The sequence below is a fragment of the Carettochelys insculpta genome, chromosome 1 (genome assembly GCF_033958435.1).
Source record: "Carettochelys insculpta isolate YL-2023 chromosome 1, ASM3395843v1, whole genome shotgun sequence".
Classification (NCBI taxonomy): Eukaryota; Metazoa; Chordata; order Testudines; family Carettochelyidae; genus Carettochelys; species Carettochelys insculpta.
The window spans coordinates 355302356-355324042 of NC_134137.1; the positions used below are offsets into that span (position 1 = coordinate 355302356).

The 21687-nt window shown below is 45.3% G+C and overlaps 1 protein-coding gene across 1 annotated transcript in view; it reads left to right on the forward strand.

Moving 5' to 3' along the window:
- Window positions 1–21687, forward strand: part of RELN (reelin) — a 543431-nt gene that overhangs the window by 305953 nt on the left and 215791 nt on the right. The window contains exon 10 of the mRNA XM_075016845.1: window positions 3071–3311. Within this exon, the coding sequence (XP_074872946.1) occupies window positions 3071–3311 (241 nt within the window). The remainder of the gene's footprint in view (window positions 1–3070; window positions 3312–21687) is intronic.

Here is a 21687-nt window from a genome sequence, read left to right on the forward strand (position 1 = left end):
TTGCTTTTTAACCCAGCCTGGACATGGTTTGGGGGAAGAGATTTAAACAGAACTGTTTTGCTACTAAACCTTTATCAGCAAATAGTGCAAGTATGTTGGACTAAGTAATATGTATGCCTTTCTTACGTAGCCACTGTAGACTTGATCTTAAGTTGCCATCTTCCTCCTTTTTTGCTGTGAATTGTGGAGAAACTACGGCTTCTCGACATGAGATTATTTCCTCCTTATAAATTTAAAGGGAATCTATTTATGTCCTAGTTGGGTGTTTTGTAGGGAGCAAGTGATCGGACCATCCTCCTGCAAGTTTCCTTGCCTTAGGTTCCTATTTCAATATAACATATATATTATTTTTTCTGTGTCCATCTGTCTGTCTGTCTAGGCAAGGTTCTACCATGTTCCCACTCCCGCCATGCACTGTGCCAGCTCCAGCCTCTCCCCCAGCCATTCTGAAGCCCAGCCCAGCCCCCTGACAGAGCACCCCCGCATGCCGTGCCAGCCCCAGCCCCTCTCCAGCCACTGGGCATGGGGCCCAGCCCATATGCTGTGAATGTGTATTACAACAAGTTTCTGTCTAGAACTTTCTTCTAGCCCGACAGCAACTCTCAAGTGGAGCTGCAACAGGGCCTCTAGTTTTAAGTAATCCTTGCTCAATGTTGATAATTTCTTTTTCTCAGTTTTTCTGTTTCTCATGTTATACCTTTCTGCCTTTCCTGATCTCCCATGTCCACACCCCTTCATAATCCAGTGCAGTGAGGGGAAAACCAGGTAAACTTTACCTAGGTCTGAAACTAACAATAGCTCGGCACTCCTTATGGATAATATTATAAATTGTGTTGCCTGGAATATCAAAGGGGTGAAGTAAGAAATAGAAAAGAAGAAATGTTGTCACAATAGTATTTCAAAAGAGACTCAATTTCACAAATTCTAGGTATAAACAAAGATGAGGAGAGTAGATTTTTGCTGGAGAATGCTAAGATCTTTGATACTGTGCACTCTAACTAAATGTATTTTGACCTGTCATGGGGTCCAGGGGGCTCCAAGCTCTGCACCCCATCCACAGGCAGGAGTGACTCTCACTCTGCAGGAGAACTGGGACACAGCATCATACAAAGGTGTCAGCATAGCAGGCAGAGACAGCCAGTCCAATCCATTTTGGAGAGAGGAGGCCCCAAGGGGGCCCCCAAGCGGGGTGCTTGCCCCCTCCTTTGTCTCTCCCACAGACTAACTGCTTTCCTACTCCCGGTTCCAATTCAAAACCCTCAGGCTCCGCTTCCCCCTTTGTCTTCAGTAAAGAGGTGTCACCTGGTCTCCTAGGTTACCCTCAGCAGGAGCCCCACACCCTCTGGCTGTTTCTATATGTGCCACTATTCTCCAAAAGTGGCATGCTAATAAACGGCCCAAAATATGCTATTGAGGCACATATGTAAATTTCTGGTGCCTCATTAGCATAAGGGCACATGATTTTGGAGTCTAGAGAAAGTGGCATGTGTAGAAACAGCCTCTCTGAGCCACACACATATGCACACATATCCCCCACTACATCACAAGACCCTCCCCTTCCCCCCAGAAAATCTTTGAAAAATTAGACAATCTTTGGCACGATGTAAACAGACTTCAGCATAAGCAGAATTTGCTCTTTTTAGACTCAAACATACTGGCTGTTGAGGGGGAAAGCAGGAAAAATTCTCACATACAGATTAAAAGTGAGAGGTCAAAGGTCCCAGAGAGTATCACCCAGATCAGAACAAGGACAATTTACCAGTCAAAAAAGAGTTCAGTCATCAAATTTTGAAATTCTACAAAGCTGTTTACAGTAATGATTTACCAGCTGGCTGAGCTCAATGGAAAAAGCGTACTGAAAACGAATACTCTTCCTAGTATCCTTTTTATTACCAAGTACCTCCCTATCCATATTCCTTCCTTCTATGTTACCAAAATTAGCTCACATCCTTGTATTGTGCTTATAACAGATCCAGAATCTCCTTACAGAGATTACTGCTCCCTGTCAAACTGGGTTGTTTTAGATTTCCCAACTTTAAACTTGAGCATCAGGCAATAATTCCTAGCAAACTAGCAGGGTTGTTCATTCCCTCATGCTGCAGAGCTCTGGACTGGCTCCAGTGGGAAGCTCCTTTTACCTTCCATCCAATGTGCTGCACTCTGTTTACTACCAGCTCCCTACAGAACAATTACCAGCCATTGTGGCAGCCAAAAATATTTAGTGTAACATGTCTACTCAATTTAAAAATCATCCCCTTCTATTTGGTGAGGCCTCTATCTTGGGTAATTTGAAACTTTATATAGCTGGCAACCCAGATTGGATTAGGAAAGGGATTTTGATCATCATTCAATTTATTGAAAGTGGCTTCCTCCCTCTTATAAATAAAAGTAAAATCTGGCAGCTAAGAAGGAGGGGCAGTATATTCAGTTTATATGAAACAGCCTCTTATTTCTGGTTCACCAGATAGCCTTCATCTCTGTTTCAAAACACATTTCTTTCATTAGTCCCTCTTTCTGTGGTCTGCAAGCCCTTTTACACCTATTGCTTTGTGTTTGGTTGAGCTAAATTTAAATTCTGGTGCAAGGCCTGTGCCCTCCACTGTGGTTTATAAAGCAGTATGTTCTTTTATAATGAGATATTCAGTGGTTGCTGTTAGCATGTCAAAATTTGTGAGAGATACCGTATGGCTACTACAATTATTTTCTGTTCTAAGCAAAAGCTAAAACTGTAAAATGTCAGATCCCACCATGTAAAATCTGTTGGCAAATCCTGACTTTAATGGTATCTGTTGTAAATAATAAAATCAGTTTGGTTTCTCTAGAACGTTATGTAACATTCAGTGAAGTACCATTTGATTTTTTATTGAATGTTTATTTCTGTTCATTTTCTAATGCATTTTAGAGAGGATTACCTTGATTGATGCTTGAACTCCATGCTCGTTAAAACTATTTTTGGTTTAGGGTGAAAAATCTATGTACATATTAGGACCTGGGTGTAGCTATATAACATCTGGTAAATCACTTTCACTGGCTGGATCTCGATGTGATTTTGTATCTTGATGTTCTGCAGAGCCCCTTCCAATGTCAGCACTGTCATCCATATCCTGTACCTTCCTGAAAATGCCAAAGGAGAGAACATTCAGTTTCAATGGAAACAGGAATATGTACATGCTGGTGAAGTGTATGAAGCCTGCTGGGCACTGGACAACATTCTGATCATAAATGCTGCCCACAGACAAATTGTCTTGGAAGATAATCTTGATCCTGTGGACACTGGCAACTGGCTTTTCTTCCCTGGGGCCACAGTTAAGGTTTGCTTAATTTTGTTTTGTACTTTTAAAGAAAATGAATGCATGTAGTAATGGAAAAATCCATTTCATCCAAATTTTGAATGAAGAAGAGCATATTGAGACCCCTCCCCCACTCCCAAATTTGGCTCTTTTTTCTTTAATCCTCTTTGAAGTAGAATTTGGCCTTTTGCCTGTTACATCTAACTCAAACTTTTCTGCAATTTATCGAAATTAAACGGGTTTGTAACAATTGTCATGTCAAAGGTCATGTAACAGAAAACATATAACTTTTCCTTTTAGCAAAACAGTACAAAACTGTTGAAATGAATACAAATCTCTCCGCTAAATGTTTCCCATTGTATTTGTCAGCCAAAGGGTAGTATTGCTGCCAATTATACCTGCTTCATCACCTACGCATGCAATTCCCTTCTGTTTTATATTATTATGACAACAGAAATTATGCTAATGAGAATGAATGTGACATTACATATCATACAATCATTGTAAACAATATTTCTTGAAGTCAGTGAACTCAAAACAAAAATACTCAAATTTATACAAATTTATCTCTCCCCACATTTTTCCTCAGTGCTACTTAGATGAATATAATGCATCTACTGCATTACACATACAGATGGAGTGGCATGAGGAATACATGTCTGTGCCTTCTGATCCCAAAATACTGACTTCTGCCAATGGAATTAATGGAGAATTTCCATTTGCTGTCCATAGTTTTATCCTCTTCATTAGGCAGCCCCACTGAAAGTGACAGAATTGCAAAGACTTCAGCTGGTGTGAGGTGATCCAATAGAGAATACATGCACAAAAACCCTGAAATATCTCATTTTATATATATAAAACAATATTTGTGATATACAATATGAGTGTTATCTACATCACTAATATTTCCCATATCACCAAATAGCTCATCAGGAGTCTTCCATTGCTATCATGAGCCTGCTTAGTGTGTGAGATCTGGTGAGATAAAAAGGCTGCAGGCTGTTTGGTGAGTACATGGGCATGCTCTCTGTTGGCCTGACTCTACACTTCCTCCATACACAGAACTCCTATTGACTGCAATGAGATCTCTTTGGCTGTGTCTACACTACCCCTCCCTTTTGGAAGGGGCATGTAAATGGAGCCGATCGAAAATGCAAATGAGGCACTGATTTAAATATCTCATGCCTCATTTGCATACTCCTGTGGTATCTTGCTTCTAAAAGGGGCTGCTTTTGAAACACAAACAGCCGTGTATACGGGGTTCCTTCTAAAGGAAACCCCATCTTCAAAAACACCTTTCTTCCCCCAAAAAAATTGGGAAGAAGGGTGCTTTTGAAAGTGGAGCTTCCTTTTGAAGAAACTCCATCTACCTAGCTGTTTGTGTTTCGAAAGCAGCCCCTTTCAGAAGCAAGATCCCACAGGACTATGCAAATGAGGCACGAGATATTTAAATACACCCTCACTTGCATTTTCGATCAGCTGTATTTACATGCCCCTTCTGAAAGGGAGGGGTAGTGTAGACACAGCCTTAGTGTGGAAATCTGTTAGAATCTTCCTATTTATGCCACAAAATATACCCAAGCTTGAATAGCAAACAACTTGCTGTTTGCATCTTATTGCTCGTTCACAAAAAAAGCAGTTGTGTCGTCAACATTCACTAATGGCATTGGTAGTGTTTTGGCAAGTGCACAGGAAACAGATGTGGAATTCAGGGCAGTGAGGTAGTGTTTATGGCTTCATTCTTTCCCCCCATAATAAAACTTGTATGGCCTCTGATAAGCCTTTGTAGAAATAAATGCTGTTTCTGCTACATGTTGCAATCATGATAAAGTGCATGATAAAGTACATGATAAAGTGCAATCATCTTCTTTGCTTCAGAAAAGTAATTTACATTAAATTGAAAATTTCTGCATATGAGATTTTGTAATGTAATCCCATCCTGCTTGTTTAGTGTATTTACTCGTCATTTCCTACAGTGGTTTTTATCTTGTGCTTTCAATCTCTTCTGTGATGTTTAAGAATACGTAACCCCTGTTCACCAATTAAGAAAACCTTGAAATAAAGGAAGGACTGATGTGCGGCAGACACTGCAGCTATCAGCTGATGGGGATCAGTGCTTTTAAAATTCAGGGGCCAAATTGTAATACCCTCTGATGCTGAATAGTGCCTTACTCTGCATGGAGTCTCACTGAAGATAGCTGCTCAAGAATGCAGATAATACAGTCAGGCAACAGGACTTCTATTTAATAATACAAGTAATTTTTTTTCAGGAGCTAAAGATTCCTTTACACATATCAGTTTAAGCATATGTAGGCTATGTATACACTAGAGGGTTTTTTCAAAAAAGCCGGGCTTTTTTTGAAGAAAACCCATGGCGTATCTACACACAAAATCGTAACAGAGAGGGAGCCGTATTAGTCTATATACTATCAAAACAAAAAAGCTGTCAAGTAGCACTTTAAAGACTAACAAAATAATTTATTAGGTGAGCTTTCGTGGGACAGACCCACTTCTTCAGACCATAGCCATACCAGAACAGACTTAATATTTAAAGCACAGAGAACCAAAAACAGTAAGCAAGGAGGACTAATCAGAAAAAAATGATCAAGGTGAGCAAATCAGAGAGTAGAGGGGTGGGGTTGGGGAGGTTAAGAATTAGATTAAGCCAAGTATGCAAACAAGCCCCTATAGTGACTCAGAAAATTACCATCACGGTTCAAACCACATGTTAATGTGCAGAATTTGAATTTTAAAGACATCTCATCTGTCTCCCTTTGAATAGTGGTGCGAAAATTTTTCTTCAGTAACACACAAACTCTTAAGTCATTAACAGAATGGCCCACTCCATTAAAATGTTGACTAACCGGTTTGTGGATCTGGAGTGTTTTTATGTCTGTTTTGTGCCCATTAACCCTTTGTCTAAGGGAGTTAGAAGTCTGTCCAATGTACGAAGTATCTGGGCATTGTTGGCACATGATGGCATATATGATGTTAGTTGAGGAACCTGAGAATGTGCCCATGATTCTGTGAATAACCTGGTTAGGTCCAGTGATGGTATTTCCAGAGAAGATATGTGGACAAAGCTGGCAGCGGGCTTTGTTGCGCGGAGAGGTTCCAGGACTGGTATTCCTGGGGTGTAGACTCTCTTTCATTATCAAATTGAAAGAATGCAGAACTTTTTCTGGCAGACCTCTTCCACTTCCAGGTAGGAAGAGCACCTTTCTGAAAGAATCTTTCAAAAAGAATAGCATGTACGCTCCGGAGGCTGTTTTCTCAGAAGAGGAGTCCTCCATGGTGCCAGCCAGCTGGAGCTTGAACATGCCCTGGCCAATGCTATCAGAACTCTATGCTCCCTGCATCTGGCTGCCTTAAAGGTGCAGGGCACCCTGGAGACCCCGTGGCAAGAAGCTGACAGCACGAAGGCAGCAAGGGGATGACCCAAGCAGCACCGTGCCCTCATGGCCACTCCCTGCAGCAATCATTCTAACCATGAGTGAGAACCAGCTGCCCTGTAGCCCCCAAGGGCCTCCCAGGGAGCCAGACAAGGGGTCTCAGGACCCCGTCCAGGCCACCAAAAGGAGGTCTGCCTTATGGACAGTGCCTGAGCTCCAGGACCTCCTGGGCCTCTGACATGATGAAGACATCTTGAGGGAGATATCTGGCAAGAGGCAGAATGCTCCCGCCTATGGCTGGCTGGCCACCAGCCTGGTGGTCTGGGGACACCCCACCCAGACCTTTGAGCAGGAGCACTCCAAGGTTAAGGAGCTGCACCGGGGTACACCTGGGCCAGAGACACAGCCAGGCACTCAGGAGCAGGCCCCTCCACCTGCCTCTTCTATCGGGAGCTCCACAGCCCCCTTGGCAGTGAGGACACCTGTGCCCCTCCAAACCACACTCGACACTACTGCAGAGGAGCCCCCAGTTGTAACCAAGGAGGAGCCAGGGACAGAGGAGGACCAGTCGGTCCTGTCCAGCCAGACCACCCAGATGTGCCTGATCACCCCAGAAGGGGTATGGCTTGGGGGTTGGGCTTCTTGTTCCCTGAGGAAGGTCTCTCCAACAGGAGGAGCTTAAGGGTGGCTGCAATGACAGAGGCCAGCAGCCTGAGCAGGGCGTGGATGCAGTGCTGGCCCAGGAGCTGCCGTGGGTCCATAGCTGGGAGCTCCCAGTTTGTGATGCCTGCACTGGCTCTGCTTTGCTTCAGTCAGCTAGGCAGGCCTCAGCGTGTGCAGGGAGGGAGTGTTTGGGAGGGGCCTTTTAGGGGAGCCCATGGCCAGAGCTCCCACAAGGACTTGGTGGCCATGAGACCCCATCTGCAGCGTTTCCTGGCCCATTCTTTTGAAAGAGTGGCTGGGGCTTTGTAGCTGCTGTCTTCCAAAAAAGCAGATTGCTTTTTCAATCCACTTCTTGTGTGCAGCTGTGATCTTTCCAAAGATTTTTTGGAAAAGGTCTTCCAAAAGAACTTCTTTCAAAGGACTGCTGTAGTGTAGACATAGCCATAGAGTTACTGTTTAAAGGAGTTGAACATGGAGAAGATGTGGCTTTTAAAGTGTATGTAGGATTTTAAAAAGGGGAAAATAACCAAAAAAAACAAAAAACAAAAAGAAATTGAATTTTGTTGCACAAAAAATCTTCCCTTATTGTACCTGGAAGGCACATAACCATCATATACATGTTTATCAAGCAGAGCTGTATGTTGTTGTTTTTTTTAATTACACTTGTGTAGTTCCAGCACATGACTGTGGTTAAGCTTCATGCAAAAATTGGGTAATTTAGCAAGTGAAAAGTTACTTACCATTGAATTGTAGAAGTAGAAGAGATCTTAAGAAGACATCTAGTGCAGTCCCCTGCGCTTATAGCAGGACTAAATATTATCTAGAACATCCCTGACATGTGTTTGTCTAACCTGCTCTTAAAATCTCCAATAATGGAGATTCCACAACCTCCCTGGGCAATTTATTCCAGTGCTTAATCATCCTGATAGGAAGAAAGCTTTTCCTAGTGTCCAAACTAAATCACCATTCCTGCAATTTAAGTCCATTGCTTCTTCTCTTACCCTCTGGATTTAAGGATAACAATTTTTCTCCCTTCTCCTTGTAAGAGCTTTTAATTTACAGGTTGCACCTCCCTCATCCAGCACTCTGTAGACCAGAGCAGTCCCAAAGCAGGGAAGTCTGTCTGCCTCCCTCCAGTCTGCTGCCCCTCCTTGCCAGCGGCCCCAGCCCCCACTGTCCCCCATCCCCACTCCCCCTCCAGTCTGGCCTGCATTGGCCCAATCCCAGATGTAACTGGGCTGCTGGACATGGCCCCGGCTGCTGGCCCTGCAGAGGCTGGTTCCAGTCAGGCCAGGCTGCTGGCCACAGCACTAGTCCTGGGGTACCAGCTTCAGCCCCAGCTGGGCTGCTGGTGTGGCTCCAGCCCTGAGGCACTGGGGCCAGAACATCCTCAGGTCCAAGGACTTTCTGGTCCTGTAACATGCATGGTTCTGCCAGACCATGGATGTTGCCAGACCAGAGAATACCAGTTTTGGGAAGTGGAACCTGTACTTCAAAATTGTTATCGTGACCCCTGTCAGTGTTACCTTTTCTAGACTAAAGAAACCCATTTTTTCAATCACCTTCAATCATTCTTGTTGCTTTTTTCTGGAGTTTTTCTAATTTGTTCCTGTTTTTCCTGAAGTGCAATGCCCAGAACAGGACCCAATGCTCCAGGTGAGGTCTAATCAGCATAGAGTAGAGTAGAAAAATTACTGCTCATGTCTTGATTACAACACCCTGCTATTGTTACATCGCAGAATAATATTTCCTTTTTTTTCATTTGTGTTACATTGTTTCTTCATATTAGCTTGGGATCTGTTATGACCCTCCCCAGTTGCCCAGACCTCTTTCCACAATACTCCATCATAGACAATTATTTCCCATTTTGTATGTATGCAACTGATGGTTCTTTCATAAGTGGAGTACTTTTTATTTGTCCTTATTGAATTTCATCTTATTCACTTCAGACCACTTCTCCGGTTTATCCAGGTCACTTTGAATTTTAATTCTATCCTCCAATGCACCTGCAGGCTGCCCCAGTCCTTTTGGGTGCAGAATCTTTTATCAGAGCTATTAAAGGACAGTAACGGAGACAAAGTTCGAGATGAATCACAATAGTACCCTGCTAATCCCAGGAACCAGAGAATTCGCTTCTCAGAGGAGATGGTAGAGCAGTCTGTTAGGGCTTGGGCTTTGCCTAGTAGAGGGTGTGTCACCCTCCCACAGCATAACCCAGATAGGTGAATTCTGGGGTCTCCTGTCAGCAACTTGGTTGGGTTGTCTGGCAATTCTGTCTCTTTAAGAATTTGTAGTACTGCTGTCCATCCTAATCCTGGAGGTCAAGTGAATTCAAGATAAAAATGTAGTCATGCTGATGCTTTCACTGTTCCACTATCACCATACAAAAGAAGTAGTACCTTATGGTCAGCCCACCCTTTTCTGTAGATGGGGTTATCATCAATGTAGGGAGCAGCATGTGATCCAGGCAGCTGCAATGCTTTATGCATCCACCACCAAAAGGTGGCCATGGCTTCATGGAGCCCGAAGGACATTGTCTTAAATTGATGCCATACAAAAAGAGGAAAGAAGGTGCTCTTCTCTTTAGCTTTTGACATCAAGGAGTTCTGCCAGTGCTCACAGGCCCTCAGCAGAATGTGGGTCTGTCCTTAATTCTCCCAAGACACCTGGTTAGCTAAGGGTTGGCTTCCTGGCAAGTTCCCTGAGACGTCTTCAGCTTGCATTTGGGGCTCTGCAGTGCTGAACCAACCTTTGATGTCTCTAATTCAGATAAGTCTCCACCAGAGCAATGGTCTCTGCCAAAGTTTTGGGACCCACCCGTTCACACACCTTTGTGAGGAGGAGCTGCATGAACATGATGATCTTCTCTTCCACCTGAATCCCTGTGCAGTTCTCTGGCTGGACCACCAGCAGTGTTCCTCCAGACTTTGTGCAATAGCCTGAGGCCTAGTACCAGACGGGAATTGTCAGTGCAGAACCTCTGCTGGAAGGTTTCAGGCAAGATGTTCAGGGGCATCAGCAATGGCCACCTTGATTTTTGTGAGTCCTGAAGGACTAACAAATTGTGCACCTTAGGACTATCAAACTTATATGGGCATAAGCTTTTGTGAGCAGGAACCCACTTCCTCAGAAGCATAAGTCGATTCTTCAGTACTGGAGCTGGGTACGATACAGCCCACCAAAGCTTGCGCCCAAATAAATTTGTTAGCCTTTGCAGTGCCATGGGACTTCTCATTGTTTTTGCTGAAACAGAATAACAAGGCTACCCCTCTGAAACTTGATATTGGTGTAATTCATGGTGGCCAATGCAAAATAAACAAATTTCATTACCATACTACATTCAATACCTTTCAGCACTCTCTTTTAGATGGATATATGCAGTTCACAAAATCAGTCTTAATCAGTCCTAAAATCAAGTCTTTGCAGCACTCCAGTATTCTCCATTTCAAACCATTAAGTTCCTGATCTGATATCCAACTTACCATGGCTATACAAATATCACTACCTGCCATGTTTGTGCTCCCCCTTTATTAGCATGTTGTATAGTTTGATCTTAAAATCTTCCTTGAATTCCACTTCAGTCTTCCAATGGTTTTCCCTCCTCAAATTATCTGATACTTGCAAACATCAGTCAGATTTCAATCTATGTTGTGCATATAGAAAGTGGTAGGGCAAATGTTCTAGTCCTCTCAAAAACTACTTGAAAAATTTACACCGTCATGCTGCCTAATTTCATAGGACAAGGGGAAGGAAACCTCAAGAGAAACAAAGGAAATGAAAGAAAGAACATTTAAAAAAAGATTGCTATATGTACTGTGAGCATTCCATATAGTCATTCTTTCTCAGATACACTCCCACCCTGTGATCCATCCTAAACAAAGCAGCTGCTCTATGGCATGTTTTTCAACTAGATCATCAGTTGCAAACCTATGCTCATGCATATTAATCTGTTTCCCCATGTACCATTTCCTTAATGCAGCCAACTTTCAGAGAACAGGAACTCATCCATATTCCCTTCTGATAGAAAAGGAGAGATCAAGACATGCTGTCCGGATCAAATAGGCTCATGCTGTCAGAGTTGTGCTGAGCACTGTGGATTGTTTTTTAATTGTTTCCCTGTGCGTTATCCACTGGAGGGATAAAACCTGATGAGCATCCAGATTTCCAAGGCATTCTCTCAACAATAAATTGACAGAAAGCAGCACTTTTGTTGACCAGCACTTTTATTGATAGATGCACCCCACTCTCCACAAGGAATAACACCTCTGTTTACAGAGATATGTCAACAGAAAGCTGGATCGATGTTCTGGGGGGCCCTCTGTCAAGCGACAGGACTTCCAGGACAACAGGCAGCCCTGTCTGCTGTGCTTCCAGTTGGACGTTTTTCTGATAGAGCAGCCAGACAGTCCAGCCACTCTCTGTAGACAGAGTAGATTGCTCTTGCGATTCTCTTCGCAGTTTGGCCTCAATCTGTCAACAGAAGTTTTGACAGAAGATATCTTCTCACAGAAACTTCTGTTGACAAATCCCTGTAGTCTAAACATAGCCCAAGCGTGCATGACCCCTGTTTTGTTAATTATGAAAGACCTTTGTACCGACATTCCATGCTCTCCCACATATTTCTGCCATTTATGCACAGGCATGATGTGTAGAATGGAGATTGACTTAATTCACACCAATCTAATTTTTTAAAATGTCAGTCGGAAGAGGGATCAGAGTTTGAACTAAAAGAATACCTTTGAAGTACATCTGTAATCCAGTTTTTCTTAATTAAGTAGGCATTTGCCATGTATGACAAAAATATGCCAGTTACTGTGCCACATGTGGAGGTGTCACCAACTAACTGGCTAAACACATGTCCTTTCCCCAACCCTCAATGCTTCAGTGATTTGGACAGTCAGTTCTGGGAATTTCTCCATTTTTTCCCCGAATGTGCATTGCTATATATCAGCAGGCAGAGACATCATGCACATAAATGCACAAAATGTTGGCAAAAAAACCAGGGTAAACTATAACAATGGCAAAAACAGGTCAGAATCCAAGTCTCCACTGAACCATTAATTAAAAAGTGAGTGACATTTTTTTAACTAAGTGTTCTTTTTCACCACCAACATTCTGGCATTGAGCCTTTTTATATATTGTTATCATTGTGGACTGATTATGCTCTGTGCGTTTATTTCAAATGAACAACATTGTAGTTTGCCATTGTAGTTTTTTAAAATGCTATCAAACAATTGGTTGAGGAAAAAGATTTCGGTTCTGCAAGAACTAGGTTTGTAAGAAAAGAGCTTGACTGAATTTACTTTTGTACCTCTGCTATTCTTGACACCCCTGCCCCAACAGAAAACAGTACAACCTCTGGATTGCTCTAACTAAGGGCTTGTCTATAGACAGGTTTTGTAGTGCTTTAACTATGTCAGTTTGAAAGTGGTACAGGTCCCTAGTGTTGATGCTGTTATAAAGGTGCTAAGGTGCCTAAACCTGTATATCTTGTTCCTGTAAGTGTATGTGAATATCTGTACCACTGTAAGGCACCTTCATACTTGTGCAACTCTATGTAGAAAAAGGGATCTACCATTTTAACAATTTGGGTAAAAAAATGACTAACTTTACCAAAATAGTTAAATTGGTACAATAGCTATGTGTAAGCTAGGCCTTACAGTTGGGTGTCTGTGGCTTCTTACTCTCAGAGGTGCAACCATGTTAGTCTGTAACTACACAAATAACAACCCACTTGTTTTACCCATGAAAGCTCATGACCTAATATATTTGTTAATATATATGCTTGTAATTTGTGGCTTCTTAGCCTTTCAGATAGCTGAGAACAGAGTAGAGTGCAGCATACTTGAGCCCATGTGCCGTACACAAGAACTGTGTGAGGGTGAATAGCATACAATTTATGTTCCAGTTCTTTTGCAAGCAGGGAATTCTCTTTCATTGTTGCTATCCCCAGTGGATAGATTCATTAGTTTTATGACTCTCAGAAGTTGCTGTAAACAACAAAGTCTCAAGCCTTCATCTTTCACTGTGTGATACAGAAAAAAATAAGCCATGTGGAATAACAATGGTGAAATATAAAAGGAATCAAACTGCTAGGAGTGATTCTCCTTTCACATGGCTTTATGCTAACTCCCAGGAAGTTACTCCTGATTTTTACGAGGATAAGCAAGGGCAGAATCAGGCTCACTACTGTAGACTAACACGTTAGAATACTAGAACATCAGTAGTTCTAACATATCAGTACTCGTACAGTTAAGTATCAGAGGGGTAGCCAAGTTAATCTGCATCTTCAAAAACAACAAGAAGTTCTGTGGCACCTTATAGACTAACAGATATTTTGGAGCATAAGCTTTCATGGGCAAAAACCCACTTCATCAGATGCATAAGTGGGGATTCCAGAGGAGAGTCTAAATTTATAGGCTCATGAAAAGGAGGGAGTCCCAGTCAAGAGGAGGGCCAGAGTTGATAAGGTCAGTTCAGTCACGGAGGATGTGGCCTATTATCAGCAGCTAATGTAGCATACCAGTTAAATAACCGTTCAAACTATTGCTGAAAACAGTTTTAACCCCAAGTTCGCAATGCAGTAGTTATACAGTCAGTTTATACATGCATCATGAAATACTGCAAATAAAGAATTAATGTTGCATGATTCATAAAAAGGCAAATTGTTTCTGGTGCTAACATTTCAATGACAATCTGTAAAAAGAAATGATCAAACGTACATTACGGAGCAAGTTTCAACCTATTGTTTTGAAAAGTGAAGGTACACGATAACTCTACTTGCACATGGTCTGCTTTTTTAGCCAAGTTTTCAGTGTTGTAACCTGCTGTAAATTATCCAACAATCTAAAGGAAAATGTTAGGAGCTCTATTTACCTAATGGGAAAATCTGTAAAACCATATTGTCATATTTGTTTTACTTGTAGAAAGGATTTCAACCTGGAAGTCCTAGTAGTGAAAATCATATAGCTGGTTAGTTCTGAATGAAGGCAATTATACCTTTACATATGTTAGCAGGTTAAGAAATTTAATATGAATTAGAATTATATGCACATCAGTTCAGGCCACATACCCACTGTCACATTTAAAATCTTGACGTTCCAAATACCAACATAACTCATTTCCAGCAAGACATAATGTCTAATTTATGACTCTGCCAAAAATGCAGCCTTAATTAATTTCCTTCATTCTATTTCTCTTTCCTCTGCTTCTCACATCTCATCTGTTTGCACTGCCTAGATTTTAATTAAAAAAAAAACCTCTCCTCTCTAAGGAACAATCTGAAGTGGCAAAAATAATCACTTAAAATATTACAGTCATTAAAAAATTGGCTGTAGTCAGAGTAATGCATTTCCAATTGCCTACAAATTATATTTTGGTTTTCTTTTAACGTGCATCTTGTATTTGAATTGTGTACCACCAGCCCTCCTGGCTATCTGGAATGTTCTTCCAGCAGGGTGGGCCAAGTGACAACTCCTTAATGGGGAAAATTGATGGCTCAACTCATGGAAAGGTGAGGCATAGTGGGCAGATTTCTTTCCATCTGCCACCAGCCCTGTGCAAGCTGGCATTGCCCAAATGCTCAGTATACTCATTCCATTCTAAGCAGTGTCGCCAGAAAATAAATTGTGAGTCTACAGCTGTCTGAAGGAATCAGCAGGGCCCTTAGACCCCAGAGAGATATTACAAAGTGGTGCGTCAGGGCTCATCTTTGATAAAATCCTTATTAAATAATGGTAAAGGTGACTGAGAATACTTCAAAGGCACAAAGGTGAAGCCACTAGTATTTACATCAGACTATGGGGGTTCAGCCTCAGGAAGATGTTACCCAGAACTGAGGCCAAAAATCTGTTACACTGGGGAATGTAGCACTGATGTTTCCTGTTGATACTTTCTGAATGGCAACATTGTGTCACTTAGTACATAATGTTCTGCTTTTCAAGCAAGGAAAATCCATAGTTTGGGAAACAGGTAAATATTTGAAAAACAATTTTTTACATAAACAAGTACAAAAGAAGCCTGATTTTTATAACACCAAGTTTATACCTGGATATACTGATATCATATGGTCTCGACTTACAGATATTTTTTAGCAATTTAATGTCATGTACACAGTCAAAAGCATATACATCAAAATGGAACAGAGAATGTTGATTCTTAAACTGATAATTTAGATAAAAGATGTCCAGTATCTTAAACACAAGGCCAAATTAATGTATATAACAAGTAGGTGCAACGTCATTGACATAAACGGAATTATTCCTTACCTTTATGCCACCTATGGATTGCCACCTATGGTTGCTTATTTCTCCCAGTACTGGCAGTGGGCCATTAAGTTCTCTGTGTAAATGTCTCTGGACCACCTGATGGCGTTGGACACACTCAGCTGATGCATGAGGCAGGCAAAACGGCAGCTGATGCTGCCGGCCTTTAACAGTGCCTCATTGTGGTGTCCCCAAGAGCTCAGGACCCCCACTAGCAGGGCATAGATCTCAGCAGGGTAGCCCCAGGATTGAAGAGTGTCAGCCAGCGGGGAGTGCTTCTTGATCTTTTTCTCCCAAGCCCTTGAAAGGCTGCTGTCTGGTTCTCGAAGGGGACAGTGACATCCACCATGGTGATCTTTTTGGCCTGCTCGTCAGTGATGACAATGTTCAGTCTGAGCAGGCTGTTGGTTTCCTGGATGGGCAAGTCCACAGTGATGGTGCCCAGTTCCTTTGGCTGGGCAGCAACGAGGTGGTGCTGAATGGCATTGTCGCAGAGCTGCCAGGCCCTGAAGTGAATCTGACAGCTGCACAGGACATCAGGTAGGGTCTCATTGTGTAACCACATCTTCTGCATCTCTTGTCGTAGTCACCATGGTGGATGTCACCATTGAGTGGGAAACGGTTCAGTCATGCACAATGGATGAAGTGCCAGTCAGCAAAGTTGGTGAAATATCCAGTGCAGAGGAAATGATTACTGGCATCCCACTTGCTGGTTCCCTCAAACACCTTCCCATGGTCCAGCTTCTTCTACAGGGTCTCTGCATAGTGGCACCGAGTGGTGTTCTTGAGGATCCTCTCCAGCATTGTCCTGGCTGGCAGGGTGATGATGGTGTGGTCTGTGCTGGTGATGCAGGGCACCAGCACGCCCAGTTCCTGATGCTCCTCACTCCAAACCCAGCAGGATTTGATCTTGTTCCCCAGTCTGTGTGTGGCATTGTGGGCAAGGGACCAGAGTGTAGACAGGTCTCTCCTGAACGTCCCCTCAAGTGAGCTGGAAAAAGGCAAACGTAGTGCCCATCTTTAAAAAAGGAAAGAAGGACAACCCAGGGAACTGTAGACCCATCAGCCTTACCTCAATCCCTGGGGAAATAATGGAGGGGATCCTCAAGGAATCCATTTTGGAGCACTTGGAAGAGAGGAAGGTGATCAAAAGTAGCCAACATGGATTCACCAAAGGCAAGTCCTTCCTGACCAAGCTGATTAGCTTCTATGATGGGGTAACAGGCTCTGTGGATGTGGGGAAGTCAATGGATGTGATATACCTTGACTTCAGGAAAGCTTTTGACACAGTCTCCCACAACATTCTTGCCCATAAGTTAAGGAAATATGGATTGGATCCTTGGACTATAAGATGGATAGAAGGCTGGCTTGACAGACGGGTCAGGGGTGACCATAGGTAGTAGTCAATGGCTCAATATCTGGATAGCGGTGGGTTTCAAGCAGAGTGCCACAAGGCTTGGTTCTGGGGCCAGTGTTGTTCAACATCTTTATCAATGACCTGGATGAGGGACTGGATTGAATCCTCAGCAAGTTTGCAGATGACACAAAACTAGGGGGAGAGGTAGATACATTGGAGGGTAGAGAGAGAATCCAGAGTGATGTGGATAAATTGGAGGACTGGGGCAAAATAAATCTCATGCGGTTCAGCGAGGAGAAGTGTAGAGTCCTGCATCTGGGGCAGAAGACTCACAAGCATTGTTATAGACTGGAAACCAACTGGCTAAGCAGCAGTACAGCGGAAAGGGACCTAGGGGTTATGGTGGATGAAAGGCTGGATATGAGTAAACAGTGTGCCCTTGTTGGCAAGAAGGCTAACTGCATATTGGGGTGCATTAGGAGGAGCATTTTGAGCAGATCTAGAGAACTGGTTGTTCCCCTCTATTTGGCACTGGTGAGGCCACATCTGGAATACTGTGTCCAGTTTTGGGCCACCCAGTATAGAAAGGATGTGGAGGGGCTGGAGGAGGTTCAGCAGAGGGCAACAAAAATGATTAAGGGGCTGGAGCACAAGACCTATGAGGAGAAGCTGAGAAATTTGGGCTTGATTAGTTTACAGAAGAGAGGACTTAGGGGTGATTTAATAGCAGCCTTCAACTTCCTGAAGGGGCGCTCTAAAGGGGACAGTGAGAAACTGCTCTCAGTGGTGTCAGATGGCAGAACAAGGAGTAAGGGTCTAAAGTTGAAGAGGGAGACGTGTAGGTTAGATATTAGGAAAAACTACTTCACCAGTAGTGTGGTGAAGCACTGCAATGCATTGCCTAGAGAGGTGATGGATTCTCCATCCCTCGAGGTTTGTAAGTCCCAGCTTGACAAGGTACTGTCTGGGATGACTTAGTGGGGGTTGATGTTGCTTGAAGCAGGGGGCTGGACTAGATGACCTCCTGAGGTCCCTTCCAGCCCTATGATTCTATGATTGACTGAGTAGTTAATTGTGTTATTTGTAAGGAGCCAAAAGCTGTTCACTGAATATAGCACATACAAGAGAGATCAATACAAAGAGCTGAGAAGAATAACTAGAAAGATAAAATAAAAAGAAGAACTTTACGTGTAAATCAGAACTGAAGCACAATGTGAAAATGGCTATATAAGGAAAACATATCTCACAGATAGCATAGCAGGTTACAGTGATGCTCACAAAGGCTGAGAGCAAAACCAAAAATTGGCAAATCAATGAAGTTCCCATTTTCTAGGAATAGAACACAAACACAGTGGCTGTAGCCACAATAGGAAGTGACGTCGAAAGGGGTAATCTCTATCCATCACTTTGAAGTGAGTCGCTTCGAAATGAAGCAACTACACACGAAACGCTGACCAAAGTTGCAATCCTCAACATCAAAGAGATGCCTCTTCATTTTGAAATGGAGATGTTACAAAGCCTATAGCTTCATGTTGAAAAAACAGGGCAGGAGATGGTGAGGGCAGGGTTGAATGGCCAGCAAGCCCTTCCTGGACATTGGGCTAGCTGCCCTATTAAGGGGCGCCTCCCAAACATGCCCCCCATGCACATGCTGAGGACCCAGGCTGCTTGCAGCACACAACCTCCAGCACAGCACTTGACAGGGCCTTGGTTAGCCACCACACTACTTCCTGCCATGTACCAGCAGCACTTCACTGATGGGGACATCCTTGACATCATGGCCATCCTGATGGCCACCCTGGCAGCATGCCGTTTGAGGCTACATGCTGCCTGCCACGTGGCCAACCTCCTGCAGCCCCCCACACCTTGTGCATCTGGAGCATCCCCTGTCCTGGGCCCGTCTTTGCCTCTGGCAGTATCCCACCAGCAAGGAACGGTGGGACAACATCATCCTCGGGGATTAGGATGACAAGCAGTGGCTCCACATCTTCCATATGACTTGGGCCATGTTCATGGAGCTGTGCCATTGGCTGGCACCTGCACTTCACCACTAGGACACCTGCATGCGGTCCGCACTCCCCCTGGAGAAACAAGTAGCCATCGCTGTGTGGAAGCTGGCCACCCCAGGCAGCAACCGCTCGATCGGCCACCAATGTGGGGTGGGGAAGGCCAGCATCAGGGTCATCCTCCTTGAGGTAAGGCACCCAGGGCCGTGCACCCCCTGCAGGTTGTCGCTGCCATCAACAGGATCCTCCTGCGCCACCTGATCTGCCTGGGGGATGTGGACACTGCAAAGGCCAGCTCCCAAGAGCTGGGGTTCCCCAATTGCATCAGCACATTGGACAGCACCCACATAACCATCTGCTCTTTGTGGTGCACTGGCAGCCGAGGCCGTGCCGCACTTCAAGCAGCCAAGTGCAGTCCCATGTCACCAGGCTCACTGGGACAGGGTGCGCGTGCGGGAGGCCCTTCAGAAGGCCTTTGCCCAGGAGCCCCCATGACCTGGCCTGGTCCACTCTGCGCAACCCCCACTGCACCCACCTCTGCCCCACCGGCACCCCCCATCTGCATGCACTGCCCTCACCATCCCCACGAGGCAAGACACATACCACTGTTAAATAAATTTAACTTTTTTTGAAAAACAAAGGACTATGTGATTATTTACATGGAGGGGCGGGGGGGGGGACTATTTACATGAGGAGGTGGGGGGCCTCAGTCCTCCGTAGGGGTGGCTGGTCGGGAGCCACGACAGCCCCTGGAGCTGCAACTGCCCCAGGTCTGGGGACAACAGTGGGGCTAAGATGGGGCAGGGAGAACGGGGAGGTAGGGCCGAACTGGGGTTTCTAGGGGCTCAGACTCATGGGGGGGAGGGGGGGTCCATGGACAGGCTGGGCTCCCCCAGCCACAGCCAGCACGCGAGCTCCTGCTGCTTGGCTGAGGACATGGTGGCTGGGAGGACAGCCGCGAGTGCAGGGGACTGGAAGGATCAGAGGAGGAGGCCGGTGAGCGGGGGGCTGGGACAGAGGGGGGGCTGTGGGAAAGGCCATCCATGGGTCGGGCAACTGGGCCTGGCGGTTGGCAACGGCCTGGGTCAGGGTGTCAAGATACCCAGCCACCCAGTCTCAGGCTGCCTGCTCCATGGAGAGCCATTCGTACAGCAAGTGGTTCTGCTCTCACCATGCAGCCATGTGGGCTGCCGCCAAATCATCTGCCCAGCTGCAGCATCTGCTCCACCCTCCACAGCTCCTGGTTCAGGGAGGCATCGCACCTTCACCCTCCTCAGCCTCTGTGGGGCTCCTGGGCACATCCAGGAGGCTGGGATGGCTGGTGGACATGGAGGCTGTGAAGACATAAGGGAAGAGGGCAGCACCCTGTCAGTCACAAGGATGGGTACCATGGGCCAGTGGCCTTGTCCCTACCTCTGTCCTTCCCTGCTTGTGGTGGGGGGACCTGGGGTGGCCTGTCTTCTGTGGGATGCATCATTGTGGGGCTGTTAGAGTGGCTGCCCCAGCCCTCCCCACCTTCCCAGGCATATGACCCTTTTGGTAGTCCATGGCCCCTCCCTGATAGTGATGGCGGCTGTCCCCGGGTCCCTGGCCCATGGCCACATGCCTGGGCCCATGCTGGCTGTGTCGGGGACACCCCCCCCCGCATAGCCAGGGCACCCCAAGCCTGGACATATCTGAGGGTTCTTTGGGTGGTTCAGGGGATGCCCGGGGTGGAGGTAGCCTGGATGGTGCCCTCGTAGGGCTCTGTGAGGTACAGTGGTTCCTTGCTCCCAGTATCGTTGTCCCCATTCCCAGCAGGTACATTGGGACCTGAGGTAGCGGAGGCTGTCAAGGATCCTGGCTGGGGCTCCTCGCCCTACCCCTCTGGCTCTGCCATGTCCAGGGTCTCCCTGGGTCCCAGCTGGTGGTGGAGCTCCCTGAAGTAGGGGCAGGTGGCCAGCGCTGCCGCTGAATGCCAAGCTGAGTTCCCTAGCTCATGCGTAGCCCTGCTGCAGCTCCTTTACTTTGGACCTTCTTGGGGGTCTGGAGGAGGTGGCCCCTTGTGGCAAGGTTGTCAGCGAGGTGTGCGAATGCGGATGCATTTCTTTTCCACCCCTCCGTCCTGAGCAGGACGTCCTCGTCCCCCCAGATGGCAAGCACATCCCGAACCTCAGCTTTGAGCCAGAGGGCCCTCCTCCTCTTTGGGGGCTGCCCAGAGCCTTGGGAGCCCTGCCGCCTAGAACCCTTGGCTCCATGGGGTTCCTGGGGGTCTTGGCTGTGAGCTATTGATCCAGGCAAAATGAGGTGTCACCTTCTGGGGGTGCTTGGGAGTGTTGTCTGGCCACCTCGTGTTTCTACAGCTGTGAGCACACTCTCAGCTTCCTGGACAGGGTTTCTGCATTCCTGCAGCCGTAAGGCACCCCAAGATGACAGCCATAGAGCTCTGGCTGCTGTCCAGAGTGTCTCTGTGCTCTGGGAGGGGGCTGGCTCCATGGAGAACTTTTCATTTCGAAATGGCAGCCAGGGAACAACTGCGCACATTTCATTTCGAAATCAACATTGAAATGAGGAATTATTGCCAACACAGGAGTGGAACAACAACTTCGAAATGAATGCCTTTTTATTTCAAAGTTGATTTCCAAACAAGCCATCTGTGTGTAGTCACTCTCCTGCTTGTTTTGAAATCGCCCTTCATTTCGAAATCGCTTTCTAAATGAATGGCTAGTGTGGCTA